At 38.7% G+C, this 15,084-nt stretch overlaps 1 protein-coding gene across 2 annotated transcripts in view; it reads left to right on the top strand.

Annotated features, from left to right (window-relative positions):
- LOC137979542 (kinetochore-associated protein 1-like) overlaps window positions 1-15,084 on the top strand; it is an 82,162-nt gene that overhangs the window by 33,603 nt on the left and 33,475 nt on the right. Inside the window, exons 23-37 of one of the 2 annotated variants that reach the window (XM_068826812.1) lie at window positions 1,704-1,760; window positions 3,264-3,380; window positions 4,206-4,265; window positions 6,125-6,235; window positions 7,723-7,866; window positions 8,186-8,284; window positions 8,523-8,623; window positions 9,110-9,212; window positions 9,903-9,962; window positions 10,642-10,719; window positions 10,955-11,071; window positions 12,288-12,357; window positions 13,184-13,248; window positions 14,704-14,841; window positions 14,940-14,998. In XM_068826812.1, coding sequence (XP_068682913.1) covers window positions 1,704-1,760; window positions 3,264-3,380; window positions 4,206-4,265; window positions 6,125-6,235; window positions 7,723-7,866; window positions 8,186-8,284; window positions 8,523-8,623; window positions 9,110-9,212; window positions 9,903-9,962; window positions 10,642-10,719; window positions 10,955-11,071; window positions 12,288-12,357; window positions 13,184-13,248; window positions 14,704-14,841; window positions 14,940-14,998 — 1,379 coding nt within the window. The remainder of the gene's footprint in view (window positions 1-1,703; window positions 1,761-3,263; window positions 3,381-4,205; window positions 4,266-6,124; window positions 6,236-7,722; window positions 7,867-8,185; window positions 8,285-8,522; window positions 8,624-9,109; window positions 9,213-9,902; window positions 9,963-10,641; window positions 10,720-10,954; window positions 11,072-12,287; window positions 12,358-13,183; window positions 13,249-14,703; window positions 14,842-14,939; window positions 14,999-15,084) is intronic. The other variant, XM_068826813.1, reaches the window with a different exon arrangement.

Raw genomic sequence — 15,084 nt, 5'->3', positions numbered from 1 at the left:
TTCTTGGGCGTGTGGTGAGCAATCATGGCGTATCTACCTATGCCAAGAAGGTCGAGGCTGTACGTACTTGGCCCTCTCCACGGACAGCAAAGGATGTCAAAAGCTTCCTGGGTCTCTGCTCTTACTATAGACGCTTTGTCCGTGGCTTTGCTGACATTCCCAGAACCAAGGTAAGTAAGGGCCAAAGAGAATTCCGGTGGACCAGCGAGTGTGAGGATGCATTTTGCCGGCTAAAAACCTTGCCGACAACAGTTCCCATTTTGGCCTTCCCAACTGCCGAGGGCCTGTTCATCCTAGATACAGACGCAAGCAACACCGGCCTTGGCGCAGTACTCTCTCAAGTCCAAGGAAGGGGGGGGGGGGGGTGGGGAAGAGAAGGTGATTGCATTCCACAGCAAGTCACTGAGCAAGAGCGAGAGAAACTATTGCGTGACACGTAAGGAACTTTTATCAGTTGTTGTGGCAGTAAAGACCTACCATCACTACTTGTGTGGAAGGCAGTTTCTTGTCTGCACTGACCATGGTGCCCTTAAATGGCTACTAAAATTCAAAAATCCTGAAGGCGAACTTGCCAGGTGACTTGAACTCCTGGGCACTTATGATTTTGACATCCAGCACCGTTCTGGTATATGCCATGGAAATGCTGACGCTCTTTCGAGAAGACCATGCATTGACTGCTGATACTGCGACCGTGCCGAGCAACTGGCTAGCAGAGCCAAACACTACAGGTGCCATTCCTACGAATGGAAAGTTGGCTGAGCAGCATGTTCCCAAGTCTGCTACAGCAGCCAACGGCCTTGGAGGGGTGCCTACTGCTGCTGAGGGAGCTGGGAAAAGGCCGCGTCAATCATGAAGGAAGCCTACCAAATGGACTAAAACTTTTCTATGTTTTCTAAAATTCAACTAATTGTGACATTGTGTGAACCTAGTTTTGTTCTTTTGTAAGGATGGGGCGGGGGTGGGGGGGGGGGGGGGGTGTGATGGCACTGCTGCATGACATTATTCTAGTTGTGACTTGCTGCCTTGTTGCGTTACTGCCACGCGGTTGTAATAGGATATCTCCGGAGAGTTAGTGGTCGAATAGATGAATATAAAAATACATGTGCGTGTTTGGTGAGAAAATTGTTGTTTGACTCGGCTTGTTACAATATTATTGGCTCTTGTCAGCTATTTCATTTTCTTCGAAAGTGTCATTGTATAAGAATAATAGCTACTTGTAAATGTGGTATTTCATCATGGTAAAAAATGGTGCATGCTCTCCTTTTTTGGCACTAAGAAGCACAGAATTTCAATTACACTCTATTACCATGTACATTGTAATGGCATTGTTTTAACATCAAAACATTTAATTAAAAATGGACTATTCTCATGTCTTTAATCTGGAGGTATAGCATCTTCAATTATCCATACCGACCTACCATTGTGATTCAATGTTGAAATAATGAAAATAATCACAAAATGACAATTATTATTTTATATAATTGTAAAATACATGTGAGATATGGACACTTCATTTCTTTTTCAAGTACGGAATTGGCAATGTCATTAGTATGAAATTGTCAGGGTGGATATTTCAAAAGATAACATGTATAATAGAAAGAGTTTGCCATGCTTTATGTCCAGTTTAAAAGTGATGTTATTTGAAGAGGTTGAACAAAAAGGGCCGTTATAACACCACAAAAACCCAACTTTCTTTTGAACAGAGGATGTTGGCTGGTTGGCTGGAACAAAGAGCTAGGAACATGGAACTTTCAGAGAAGGTCAGTCAAGCTGGTGACACAGTTCAACAAATGTTTCTCAATGTTAAAGCTTGTTGAATGACAATGTTGTGCAAACTGTTGAATGGGTACAAACAGATTCAACTTTTGTCGAACAATAATTACAAATTCTTTCCATTTTTGGCGGCAAATTTGGAAATGGCGAAAGACGAAAGGTTGTTGTCATGGTGTGCTCAAAACTTGTTTGCCTTTAAGTTAGTTCTGTTCAAATAAAGATGACTCTTTCCCATCACATGCTGTGGATGCCATATCTAGCCTTCCAAATCATGTGAATGTGAGAGTGGAAAATGATTGGTTTGCGCCATTTCACATGCAGCAACTTGTTGAACAGAATGGCACTCATCTCTGTTTCATTCAATAACATTCAACACTGCATGACACACTTTTTAATGTTTTGTTGAATGGGAGCTGTAACATTTGTTAGTTTTCCCACAAGCAATACAATTGACCAATACTTGAAACGTATAAAATTATTGTCTTACAAAGCAGATTATAGCATCCTGCTTGCATTTGTTGGCAAAAGGTAATACACATGCATTTATTTTGCTTTGGTCTCCAATATGCCATCCAAAACAGAAAAGAAAGTTGCGGTGTTATTCACTGTGTATATTCAGTGTATTTAAGGAACATCAATTATTATTAAAGATAGCAGGCAGTACCATCATTATCTGTGATGAGATAGAATGTAAAATATTGAAATACTATATTGCCATATACCATTACAAGATAATTAGGATAGTACCTGCACTCTCATTGGTCAATAGCTGTGTTTAGATGAGAATATGGAAACATGGCTGAGACATCAGAAGAATTTTGATTGGTTATGTATTGTCAGACGCGTGTTTTGATTGGCTTGTAGGAAATATGAGCGTGTATTAAAAAAATCTTTTTCAATCAAGAAGTTAAAAAATCCCAGCATTTTCCTTCATTTGTTGCATTATCTTTGAAAAATATTTTATAAAAACAATAGAGGACTTTTTCCGTGTTTTCGTAGCCTCATCTAAACACTTGGGGGAGTTGGGAGAATTCTTGACAGTTATGCAACTGAGACGCATAACTGTTTCGAATTCTCGCAACTGCCCCTCGTGTCTAGATGAGGCATGGGTTATTGACCAAGCTTGAGATCAATTAAGATGGCTAGATATTGGCCAAGTTTGAGGTCCATAAACACGCAAAAAAAGAACAAGGCTGATGTCCAGCCATCTTGACCAAACAAGCTTGGTCAATAAAGGATTTATTATGTGGGATAAAACACCAAAAAAATTATCTTTGATCTTGCGGGACCAATTAAACGAGAAATCCCGAGCAGGCAGTGTAGCTCCATCTTGCCACTTGGGGAGCCAATCGCAGTGCAGGATTTGGTTCATATTGCCCACTCATGGAGCTAGTCATATAATAAAGACACTTACTGAAATCCGTGTGCATCTAATTGCTGGCCTTTGTGGACGTATCTTCACTTATCGTCATGTTATAAATCTCTTTCAGGAGGGTTGGCCACAAAATTCTTTAAAACTTGCCAGTGTTTTTTTGTCAGCATCCAAAAGTGTATCAGGAAGTGCTTCAGGAAGAGGGCTTGCAACTCCAGGGCAATTTGTTGACCAGGTTCTTTCACTGATGCTATTATTACAATAGTGATATTATAATTATTTAAAGGGCCAGAAGGGTCAAAATAGAAAGTGGGGTGAGGCATTTTGGATGGCACTCGAAGAAAGGCCTTAATGGGAATGAACAGTGGGTTCTGGACACTGGGAACTGGAAGTTGAAACTTAATGAAGAAATGGACTTCTTGATGAACAACGAAAGGAATTACAATAGTAATAATAGAACCAAAGTTAGCCAAGAAAAAAGGGAACACTTCCAAGAAATCCATCTGGGCAGTAATAGAGAAACAAATTCTTGAAATCACTTGTGGCGTTCAAAACACAACTTGGCTGACCCTGTGCAGTTCCTGGTCAGCAGATTACTTCAAAGGAGTCCTGGGAGCAGGCTCAGCCATCAGTACTATGAGTACACTCAGCACTAAATGGGAACATTAGTGAGGGTCCACTTTCTTTTGAGCTTTTTTTTTTCATAGTAATCACAACCTTTTCCATGGTCTCTAACTTTTATTTGTAAATAAACTGCATTTGTTGAAGTGCTTGTTAATAAACTGAAATTTTAGTAGGAAAAATGAGGCTGTCTTGTCCACATCCCATAGTGCTGATAGATAAAATACATTACTCTCGAGTGGTTCACATACATTTATGTTAATGGTGTCTTCTTTGGCCATCCAAATTAAAAGTTGTCAGCAGTCCAAACGGGCTTGTTTAAATATGCCACAACTAAGTTTTGATACCTTGATTTTATGGAGGCTTAAACTTGTGCTGTGCAATGCGTGGTTTGCACTCTTTGTGAAGAAGAAAATATGGAAACTGATTTGTTTTTTAGGTTTGTGGCCTACCAGCAACAGCAAGAGCACTTTTGAATGGCTCAAACAATTGCAACCTGGTATGATCTATTGATATTCCTATCTATTCAGAATAAAAATAAGTATATTATATAAAAGCAAAAATATATAACAGAACGTGTATAAAAAAGGTACTTTTTTCAAACACTCTGGGATATTCCTTCATCAAAAGGGCAAACAAAATTGTTGAAAAAGAACAAAACTTTAATGAACTGGGCCCATTTGTTCAAAGCCTGATTTTATAGCTAACTAATATAGCTGCATCAAAATGCAATATTGCCAACAGATCTGTTTTTTTTTAATTTTTTCAACTGTTCAAATTTAAAATAAATTGGATAGTTTTTGCTGTAACGTTTACTTCTGCTTTGAACAAACTTTCCAATTTAAGAAATATCTGGATAATTTCCGTCAACCAATGAAATGTGAAAATAAATAAAAAAAGCCGAGTATTGGTCAATCAGGTTGCAGCTACATGTATTAGGGAGCTTAAGCACACGGCATTGTTGACCCACAGAACAGACACCGGAAGTGGTTTCTCTCAGTTTTTTAAAGTAATCGTCTCTAACAAACCGTTTTTGACGCAGCTAGATAATTAATAGGTAACAGGAGTTTATGCTTGCCCAATTTGGAAATAATTAGATTAGAAAAATTCCTCAGCTTGCCTTGGAGTGAGGTGCGGCATTGCGGAATATCAAAATATCAAGAGGTTGTATCACTTTTGATATATCAAAAATTGTTCTTATACATTTCTTGGAAGGTTTTTTGATAATATCATGAGATTTTGATAGTGATGGAAGGCAATGATATATTTTGATATTCTGCAGAGGTACTTGAATATCAAGATCTCATGATATTATCAAAATATCAAGAATTCTATCAAAATCTCAAGTCTTTGCTGGGGTCAAGTGATATGCATTGTGGTTTGATATTTTGATTCATCATGACATTATCAAAATATCAAGAAGTCTATCAAAGTCTCAGGTCTTTGCTAGGGTCAAGTGATATGGTGTGAGGTTTGATATTTTGATATAGATCATGATGTAGCATGCTTGTTTCGGCTCATGAAATAAAGAACGAGGTATATTCATATGTAGTGTGCTTCTTTGGCTCAAGGATTAAAGACTGAGGTATATTCTATATTTATGTGTCATGCAGATATTGGAATATCAAAACATCATGATAATATCAAAATATCATATAAGAATATAATAATATATAAGAATATAAGAATGTCATGATGATATCAAAATATATCAAGGTAATATCAAAACAGCGAAATATCAAATCATTTGTGATATTTTGATCTATATCCTGTAATCCCACACCTTAGTGGCCTTGTCCTTCTCCAATTTGGCAATCCTCGTTTTTTTTTTGTCATCCATTTATTACCAAATTGGACAGCATATAGTCCTATTACATATGCTAATCCTTTCCACAAGATTCCTATCCTTCAATTTTGAATTAGACTTTTTGCTATACTTCAACACAAAAACTAGATTGTTGAAGGCTTTTTTGATGGGTAAAACTCGAACCTTGGTCGGTATTTAACCCTGAATTAGTGTTAATTACATGATCAGCTTATGTGTCTTAAAAGCCAGTGAATATTTACTGCACCCTTTCCAGTTTTCTGTCTGCAGGTTGAAAGGTTTTCTGATTGATGTTTGCACAAAGTGCCTTCCTTTTAATGATAAATCATATTCTAAGATGGTTTAGGTCTTGGGATTCAGTTTTTGCCAATTTTGTAGCTAAATTTTACAGAGTTAATTGCCTTTCCTATTTCCCAAAATACTGTAAAATGCACCCCTGCATTTGGTAACTATATACCTGTGGATTGATATCGTTATCATTGTCAGTGGCTTTTTTCACCACTTGCTTTCCGATTCTGTAACTGTTCCCTTAGAACACTAAAGATGAACTTGGCAGCTTGATGAACATGGTGCAACAGCTGTCAGATCTTGTTGACTTACACACCAAGTATTGCTGTAAAATCACTTTGGCAGAATTTTCCCAGGTGCTGTTTTACTGTAAAATGTTAGCTACATACTTTATCATTATTTATTTCTCAAACAGGAGCATACAGAAGGAACCAAGAAATGTACTATTGTACTTATTGACGGAGTGGGAGGGCCGGACAGGAAATGCGAGGTCCATGCGCCATGACTAAGGGCCAAATATTTTCCTGTCTGGCCCAACCTAAACGCAGACAATAAGCATTTTATCATATGGGCTCTTTACACTATTTATGAGCACTTAGAAGATCAAAGTTTTCTAATGTGTTGTTTGTATTTGCTTTTCGGGTTGTAAATGACTCGCACAGAGCACAGAGCAGTACATGTTTTTATTATATCCCTCAGATAGTACGCGCGCAAACTTTGGCCTTGATAATTATCGCTAACATGCTCAACCTCATCCAATAATCGTTAAATGTATTTTATCTCTCAGATAGTACGCGCGCTGTAATTGGCTAAATTAGCGGGCCGTATTCTACAGTACGGCCCGCTGTACAGCCCGCTAAATTTAAAATTTCGATAAAACATCATCTAGCGAGTTTTTCATGTCATTTTTGTTGCATAAACTTGTACTGAAAACTGTTTGAATCTTGCAAGCAACTATTTCAAACTTAACAGCCAAGAAGATTTAGTTTTTGGAATTTTGGCACGGCAATCTTTGTGGCAGTTGAACCTTCCGCTTGACTTTGACTAGTTTCCTTGCCCGCGCGCCGGATTAACCTCAGATATAACAAATATCTTACTAACCTCGTTTTCTCGGTCCGTACTGTAAGTTACGGATCCTCGTTGATTTATGGCCCAAGCGCGAAGTGTGCGGGCCATAAATCAACGGGAAAAAGCTCGGTCCGTAACTTACAGTACGGACCTCAAACTCAGTTAGTAAGAGGTATATACACTCTCTTTTCGGCTGCAACTGCCTGTCACATAAACAAGATGGTGACCATCTGGAACTAAAAAAATCCTACTCTCAGGTGGGATCTCAACCCACAGCCCTCCTAGATCTTCTTAGATACTCTAACAAATGAGGTAAGGGAGACGTCATTGTTCAGTCACGTTATCAGAAATAACTGATGGAAGTGCCTTGGAGCAATTCAGCGGCAAAAAGTACTGAGAATTTTGGTACAGGTAAAGATACACCGTATTTAACGTCTGAAGTTCCGTTACCCTTGGGAAGGTACATTGTATTCTCCCAGGAAGCTGACGGTGTGCACGTTTTACCCCCTCTTTATACCAGTGCTTCGTTTTAAGGGTATTTAAAAAGCTACCTGAAGCTACACAAAATGGAAAGAAGTCGAATTAAGGATGCGAAGTCAAAAGGGATTGAATTCGGGACCTTTCGCACCGAAGGCCGTGCACAAACCAACTGTGCAATCCTTACTCCTCAATTTTAAGGATTAAATGAATAATATTAGGAACCCAGAAAACAATCAGTCCATAGTTAAAGTATACCCCATTTTGTGTAACTCTATTCATTTTTTGTATCCTCCAGGAAACCACAAGCACTATTGTATTTCGTTTGCTGGACCGTGTAGTTGCTGCTGAGCTCATACCTAATGCCATTGCCAAATACATTGCTCCATACATGGTCCATCACAGCCTTGATAGGGACACCATGTTACTGCACTACATAGAGGTAAAGATAAAAAAAATGGGACACCACGTTTTACCTGGGTTTTTATTAAGAAAGTGATATGTTGTCATGCTTTAGCGATTGAACCTGTGCTAACTGATTCCATTCAATTTGATAACTTAAAAGAAAACCGATATATAGCGCTGAAAAAATGTCTCGTAAATCATTCTGTATTCTGCTTTCCCTCGGTTCAAAGGTTTTAGTTCTTCTAAGTTTATTTCTGTGGAACACTACATTTGCCTGTAATAATTTTCTTAGTAATTTTGATGTTTGTTGCCTCAAATCACTGTGTGATCAACTTTCGTCTGTGTTACATTATCAGGACTTGTTCAACAGGAGTGCTGGTGCATATTCAGCTCTTTCAAACTCGTTATGGGAGGCAAGAGTCATCGCTGTCATTTCCTGTATCAAAGATAAAGAGGTAAAAGACTTCTCACTTGTAAGTTTTGTGCTTATTTATTTTATCGTTTGTGCAGTTGCCTTTGAGGTAACATTTTGAGGTATTGTTTCTGGGCCGGCTTGTTGTATGTTTACTTCGTTTGGCTCATTAGGAAAGTTCATTTTTGCCCACCCCCTGCACTCCCTGCACTCCTCCCCTAGATCAGCCCCTGCAAAAGCATGTCTTCTCATTTTATTGAGGATGGATGATTATTTTGCAGGTCCGTTGTAAAGCTACCTTGGAGATTATGAGACATGCTATGATACCGTGGAGCAAGAGTGTTGAGAACCTTGTTACTGAGTTTATGGCAGAACATCCCGAGTGAGTTTTATTTGCAGTGTAATACAGAGTATGTTAACTATGATGAGAGGAAAATAATAGGCTACATAGACATGATCTACTTACATTTAATAGTCCAATGGTTTGAACATTTTGATTTATGCAACACCACAGTTTGATTTAGGTTCTTTGACGGAAATTGAGCTACCCTCTCAAAGTGGCACACTGTTGCAAAGCTTTAGAGCTCCTCCTCACCCACATGACGATGCTTAAAAAGAACAGTTTTTTTTAAATCTACGTCCCATCCTCAGTCCAGTCCTATTATCTTCATATTTAAGTATCTTAATTCTCTATTCCGAGATCTCTTTTTGCAATGTTAGTTTGCATGTGAAAACAATGCCTGGAATGGGGTATTTGCTGATACTCGTACTAAAACTTTGGAATTCATGTAGCTCCATGCACTGCATGCCGCCAGTGGTTAAATCGTTTTCTTTCACACCAACACTAACAAACAATGTCCATCAACAGTGACCTTAATCTTAAAGAACAATATCGACTGGTTGAATTAAAGAGGATGCTCTCTCGCTATGGCTTGAGAACCTTTCATGTGTCATATGCCTCAAAAGCAAAGGTGAGACCAATAGTCAATCCAATGTTGGAACAATGGCATGAATCATTTGTCTGCAATTCGTCTGGGGCTTAAAGGTTATACCTTTGTCTCTGGACTGCTTTTGCAGTTTTACGAAATCAAGTCATTGGTACTCAACTCTTTGAGACATTGTTATCTCAAATAGAGACAAAAGGGCAAAATTATTACATATATAGTTGTTGCAAAATGTAAGGGAAAGCAAAAGTGCTTATGTGATCACTGTCATTGCTGCCAGCATTATTGTTGCCATCTTCACATGGTGATCGATCACATGGAACCGATGTGATCAGTCCCTGGCCTTAACATTGTTCGCTGTTTCTGTCATTGTCATTGTCATCATCATCATCATCAATATTATTGTGACAGACTTCTTGTTTTCAACACACTGAGATCCTTGCAATCTTCATGTTGTTTTACAAATCAATACCATTGCACCTTCAGCCTTGAGCTCATAAAGTAGAGACTACTTGCCCGTCCTATGCCTTATTTGTCCTCCAACATGACGTTTTATTGCCATCTAGGACAGTGTAAACCAGATGAGATATTCCTTTCACATTTCTTCAGCTTTTCCTTCAGCTTAACCAAATGTATGTGTGGTTGTTAATGATCTATTGAACTGTGTGTCAAGAACCTGTTACTTACTCGTCTGAAACCTTCTTTATTGTATTCTAGGCAATAGTAAGGTATATATTGACCAGAGATGAGCCAACTGTTATGGAGGATGCGTTAAAGGTATTTAGCCACAAGACACCTATGGAATGGTTTGATGTGAAATCCGGTGTTGTGGTCATTAAGGGCACACCTGGAATTGGAGCTTAGCTCCTTTATGTGACCCTTGAAAGTCTAACTAATTTAACCATCAGTAAACTGAACTAAACTGGGGTTGAATGGTCTCTAGCCTTGACAATAAAGGTGTGGACAGGGCAGACGGACTAGGAAAATAGTGGAGTCTTTAACAGGCAGTGAAAGCTAAGGCCTGTTTTGTCCTTTGATAACAATATTTGCTTGAATGGGGAATGTAGCATAAAAATTAAAAATGGTCAGGAGTTTGGTCAAGCTTTGGGCTTCATGTATTGACGATTTCAAGCTCAGTTTTAACAGACTGGTTAAAGACTGGTTAAACAAAGAAAAATCATCCTTTTTTGGCTAGAAAGAGTCTCAAAAGCCGGGAGAATATTAAGAAAAAACGGGAGGCCGGAATTATTCGCGGAAAAGGGGAGGTTTCCGGCCAAAACGGGAGGGTTGGAATCTCTGTTAATTTGTTCAGCAAAGAGAGAACTCCACTTTTTGTATTGTATTGATGCTTGAGTGATATCGCATTACAAGTGTTTTGGCGATTTCAAGGCGATGCAGGTCGCTTTTCTTCTGAATTCTGTTCGTGATTGTTGTTGTTGTTGCTTTTACTGTAAAGGTTGTACGATCGTTCAGTCATATCACTGAAGATGAGGCATATGTTGTAAGACTCCAGAAACTATGCATCGAGAAGAAGGTAAAGGCAGTTTATTTTAAAAAGTGACACTGAGGTTCAAAATGATAGTTTCTCTGTAGTTCATTGACACAGGTACATGTGTGGGATTATGTTAATGAGTCACCTGACAAATGATTTAACGACTTAAATTGCCCAGGTTTTTTGCTCTCAGTTAGCCTCGCGAGTGGCAGAAGTTTAAAAAGCACTGAATTAATTGGTAGCGGTTTTCAACATGTATATGTGTCTTTGGTTATAGGTTCCAGAATGCCTGGAACTCCTGCAGTCACTTCCGCTGCATCAGGCAGAAAAATACGCTCACGAGTTGGTGACATGGCTTTGTGGAATTTTAGATGAAGAGGGCCACAATGAGCAGGTTCAATGGACGTGTTTTCACATTATCTTTGGGACAATTGATAGAAATTTTTGGTTTTAGTTTGACATTGTTTCTGCGTTATTACGAAGCCTGCAGCACATTCTCTATAATAAAATTTTGATGCTATCCAGTGCTTTCAGCTTGCGTGGTGCTAGGTAGAGGTGTTAGTCTTCTGCCGAGTTTACTCCATCACGCAAGTAACTAATTTCTTACCTTCGTGGAGGCAGGCATAGAGACTAGGGCATTGGATTTGCACACAGTTGTCCTGAAACCTGAGGTGGTTACAAATTCAGGGTTTAGGTGTATAATCTTGTAAAATGTTTGCTTTGCTTCGTGAGCTTGTAGGGTTAGGTTATCGTTTCAATTGTTTCCTTTTTTCTGTATCCTCTTTGTTGCGTCATACATTGGTTGAGCATTGGACTATTGTGCGGGAGGTCGCGGGGTCATAACCCTGGCCGGACCAAAACTCAGGGTCTTACACTGTAAAATAACTGCATGAAGAGAAATGGTCAGACTCTCTAGACTTCTCGGAAAAGGACAAAAAAATGTAGGCCCCATCTTACAACCCTTCAATGTTCAAAACCCTCTTGGACGTAAAAGAATGCATACACTATTCCAAAGAATTGGGCTTGGTGTTCCCGATGCTGTGGTCTGTTCGCTGTGGTATATCATGGTTTGGAGGATGAACGCCCGGAGATACTAGATACACTAAGCTACTCTAAAATTCCGAGGGGCATAAAGATATGATGATGATCATGATGATACATTCGCTTAAGTGGTTTCGTCTGTACTTTCAAGCTTGCGGACAGCCCCTTCCGTAATCTGACACTCAGGCTATTGTTTGAAACGTGCTACTGGTGTTGTGCGTGAAACAAAGTTCACAGCCTTTGCTCCAGAATGTGCACTTGTTACATACATTATGCCAATTACTGTACATGACAACTTGGAATTACAGAAGGCAGAAGTTCATGACCTTGAAGCGTTTTACTCTGGTTCAGAGCTTGGTTTTTTTTTAGTTTAAAGATTTCCTTATTTGGATGTAGCATAGCTCGTGCATTTTCCCGCGCGTGCAGCTTCGATCTCATTTTGTCCATATTTGGGCACAAAATTGGTGTCCTAAAATCCGCAGCTTTGTTCCTAGGAAAAGAGTTGCAAGTTACAAACTTCAAGGTCATGTGCTTCTGCAGAAGAAGATTGATTGTTTTACTTTATATAGGAGTCTAATTTAGAGAGAAATGTGGCAGTAGAAACAGGAATTGCAGTTTTGAAATTCATGAAAACACATGGTGAGTTCCTTTATTTTTTACTTCGGACTAGCTTAGACTCTGCATACAATGAAGACTCTTTTTTTTTCATGATCTTGGCATGCATCCTTGAGCGTCAAGTATTTATGAGTCAATGAGTCAATGACTCAATGAGTCATGAGTCAATGAGTCAACGAGTTAGTGCAGCTAATTAAACCATAAAATGAAAGCTAAATTTTCAGAGTGCTTAGGCCTAATCACTGAAACGAGGGCTTAGGCTTAATCAACAAATTATTGCAATATTGACTGTGAGTCCATTGACTCATGACTCGTTGACTCATTGACTCATTTGACTCATAAAACATGCGTTCTCTGCATCCTTATACCTCGTTTGTCCCAAAGTCAATCAATTTAAGTTTGTTCACCTTATGTCACTCTCCATACCCTTATTTTAGTGGCTTTTAAATTTGTGTTTGTTATCGTCAGCCGAGTGTGTGGAAAATGGAGCCAAGTTGAACCTACTTTGCTGTCGATGTTTGTCCTGATTTTCTCTTCAAACCTCGTTATAAAAATTCTTTAAGCAGTCATCAACTTGTTTTGACAGTCTGAACCCTAAAGTTGATTTGTTTAATTTCCCTATTATTTTTTGCTAATTTATCTTCATCATCATCGTTATCATCATTAATGCTGTTGTCATTGGCATTATCTTCGACAAGATATTTACAATCGGCTTCAGTCCGTTTGGTAGTTTTTAGTCACTGCCAAAATCTCCATGATCATGGCAATCTTTCATTAAACTCTCACTTATCCATCCAGTCTTTTTTGTTTGCAAAGTCTGTGTTTGGCCTATGTCTAATTTCACTTACAGGTCTATTCTCTCTCCTTGACGTGGATGAGTATCTCTCTTCACTGCAACTTATATCGGCCCTACAGGTGAGCATGTAAGAAATGGGGAAATGTGTACTACAGCATTGAAATACGACACAACGATCTTGTTACCTATTGTGCTGTTTATATAGAACAACAGATCTCTTGAGCTTGTAATCCTACTGACCTTCAATAAAGCACCACGTTTTGCTGTTCAGGCAGCATATTTTTCCATTCCTTTTCGTTTTCAAATTTTGTTGAAGGAAGCCAAACCAATATAAGAGTTCAAGGAAAGGTTACGTGGGCTGGCGCTCACATGGTTCATATGGGATGGAAATCTAGCACTTCACATTACACTCTACTCAGTTAACTCTGTTTACAATATAAGAGTTCACGCTCTTGATTGCATCATGGGTAATCAGGGCAACATGGCGGGAAATTCAAAGGTTTGTATGGAAACTCATAGCAAAATATACTGTACATGACTCTACTTTATAGACTTTCGCCTTCATAAACCAAACAAATAAGTTCAAGTTCACAACTGAGATGAACTAGACTGGGTATCCGTTCTTTGGAATTCCTAAATATTGCTTTTTTTGTCTCCATACATTCTCCATAATTTTGTGCCTTTGGAACTACAGGAAATGTATGGCAGAAACTCGTTTTAATAAAATAATTTCTACAATAGCCATTCTCTCCAAATTTATTTTCCCGCACCTTTGAGCCCACATCTTCTGTTTTGGAAAATAAAAAACCCAAAATTGCATATCATGAATACTTTTCATCGTTTTGAATTTCCACACAAACCTTTGAAATTCTCTCCATCTTGCCCTGATTACCCATGATGCACCAAAGAGCGTGATCTCGTCTATGATGCTAGCACTTGAGAATGAAATTACGAGCGCTTTCCTTTTGTCAGAAGTGGCCTGCCAGACCTGTCAGTTTGCAAAAAAACAAAAACAAAAACAAAACCTAGCAATCTGAAGGAACACTTGCACAATATATTTATCCGAATATACATCCGCGAAGTGTGCCAATTTGAAGGCGTTAGACATGTCCGGAAATGCACGTATATCTGTAATTAGATGCACGCGGATTTCAATAAGCGTCACAAATAACAATAACCTTTACCCTAAGCTTACTGCTAGAAATAGGTAGCCAAGGCACTTTGTGTTGGATGTCAAAATTGGGCGTGCATCCAATGAAGTGGGCATTGTACAGTTACTGTAATCCTTCCAAATGCTCGGTCTGGCTGGTCAATAGGCCATTTCCGAGTTCAAGTCTGCCTCCTCTTCAAAGCGAGTCTACGTGCGAAGTCTTTGTGATGGTAATTAGTTCTACTTTACATATGAATGAAAACTAGTTTTCATAACAATAACTTCGCACTTAGACTCACTTTGAAGATGAGGCAGGCAAGAACTCGGAAATGGCCTATTCTGTGAAATGAAAAGCGTCCTACGTCACCCTTCTGTATTTCCCCTTCTCTCTCTGATACTTTAAAAAATTGACTTTTCTCTTCAGAAGGATTTTCCATTGTTTTTACCCTTATCCATCGAAGAGTGCCAGATGTCAGGAGTAAGGAAGGATTTATTCGAGAAGTATCTACAGAAGTACTTAGACTTTCAGGATGGAAAGGATTGTGATGAATTTGACGAAAAGGTAGCAAGATCTAAATAAAAATATTTGGCTTCCTTTAGTAAAGTAGTCTGTCTATGCTTTGAATTTTTAAAACATTCATTATAATCTCTTTTGTACAGAAGGATCCTCTCTCAATCGACAATCAGGGATCAGATATTAATTTGTCTAAGTTATTCAGGTACTTGACTGTTTGCATATTCTCCTGAGTGACTTTGTGAAGCGAGTTCGTTAATTTAGGTTTTAATCGCATCTCGTTGTAACTGT

The sequence above is a fragment of the Montipora foliosa genome, chromosome 12, assembly GCF_036669935.1.
Source record: "Montipora foliosa isolate CH-2021 chromosome 12, ASM3666993v2, whole genome shotgun sequence".
NCBI classification, from domain to species: Eukaryota; Metazoa; Cnidaria; class Anthozoa; order Scleractinia; family Acroporidae; genus Montipora; species Montipora foliosa.
Note: the sequence above shows the minus strand (reverse complement) of the source record. Positions and strands in the feature narration are given on the sequence as shown.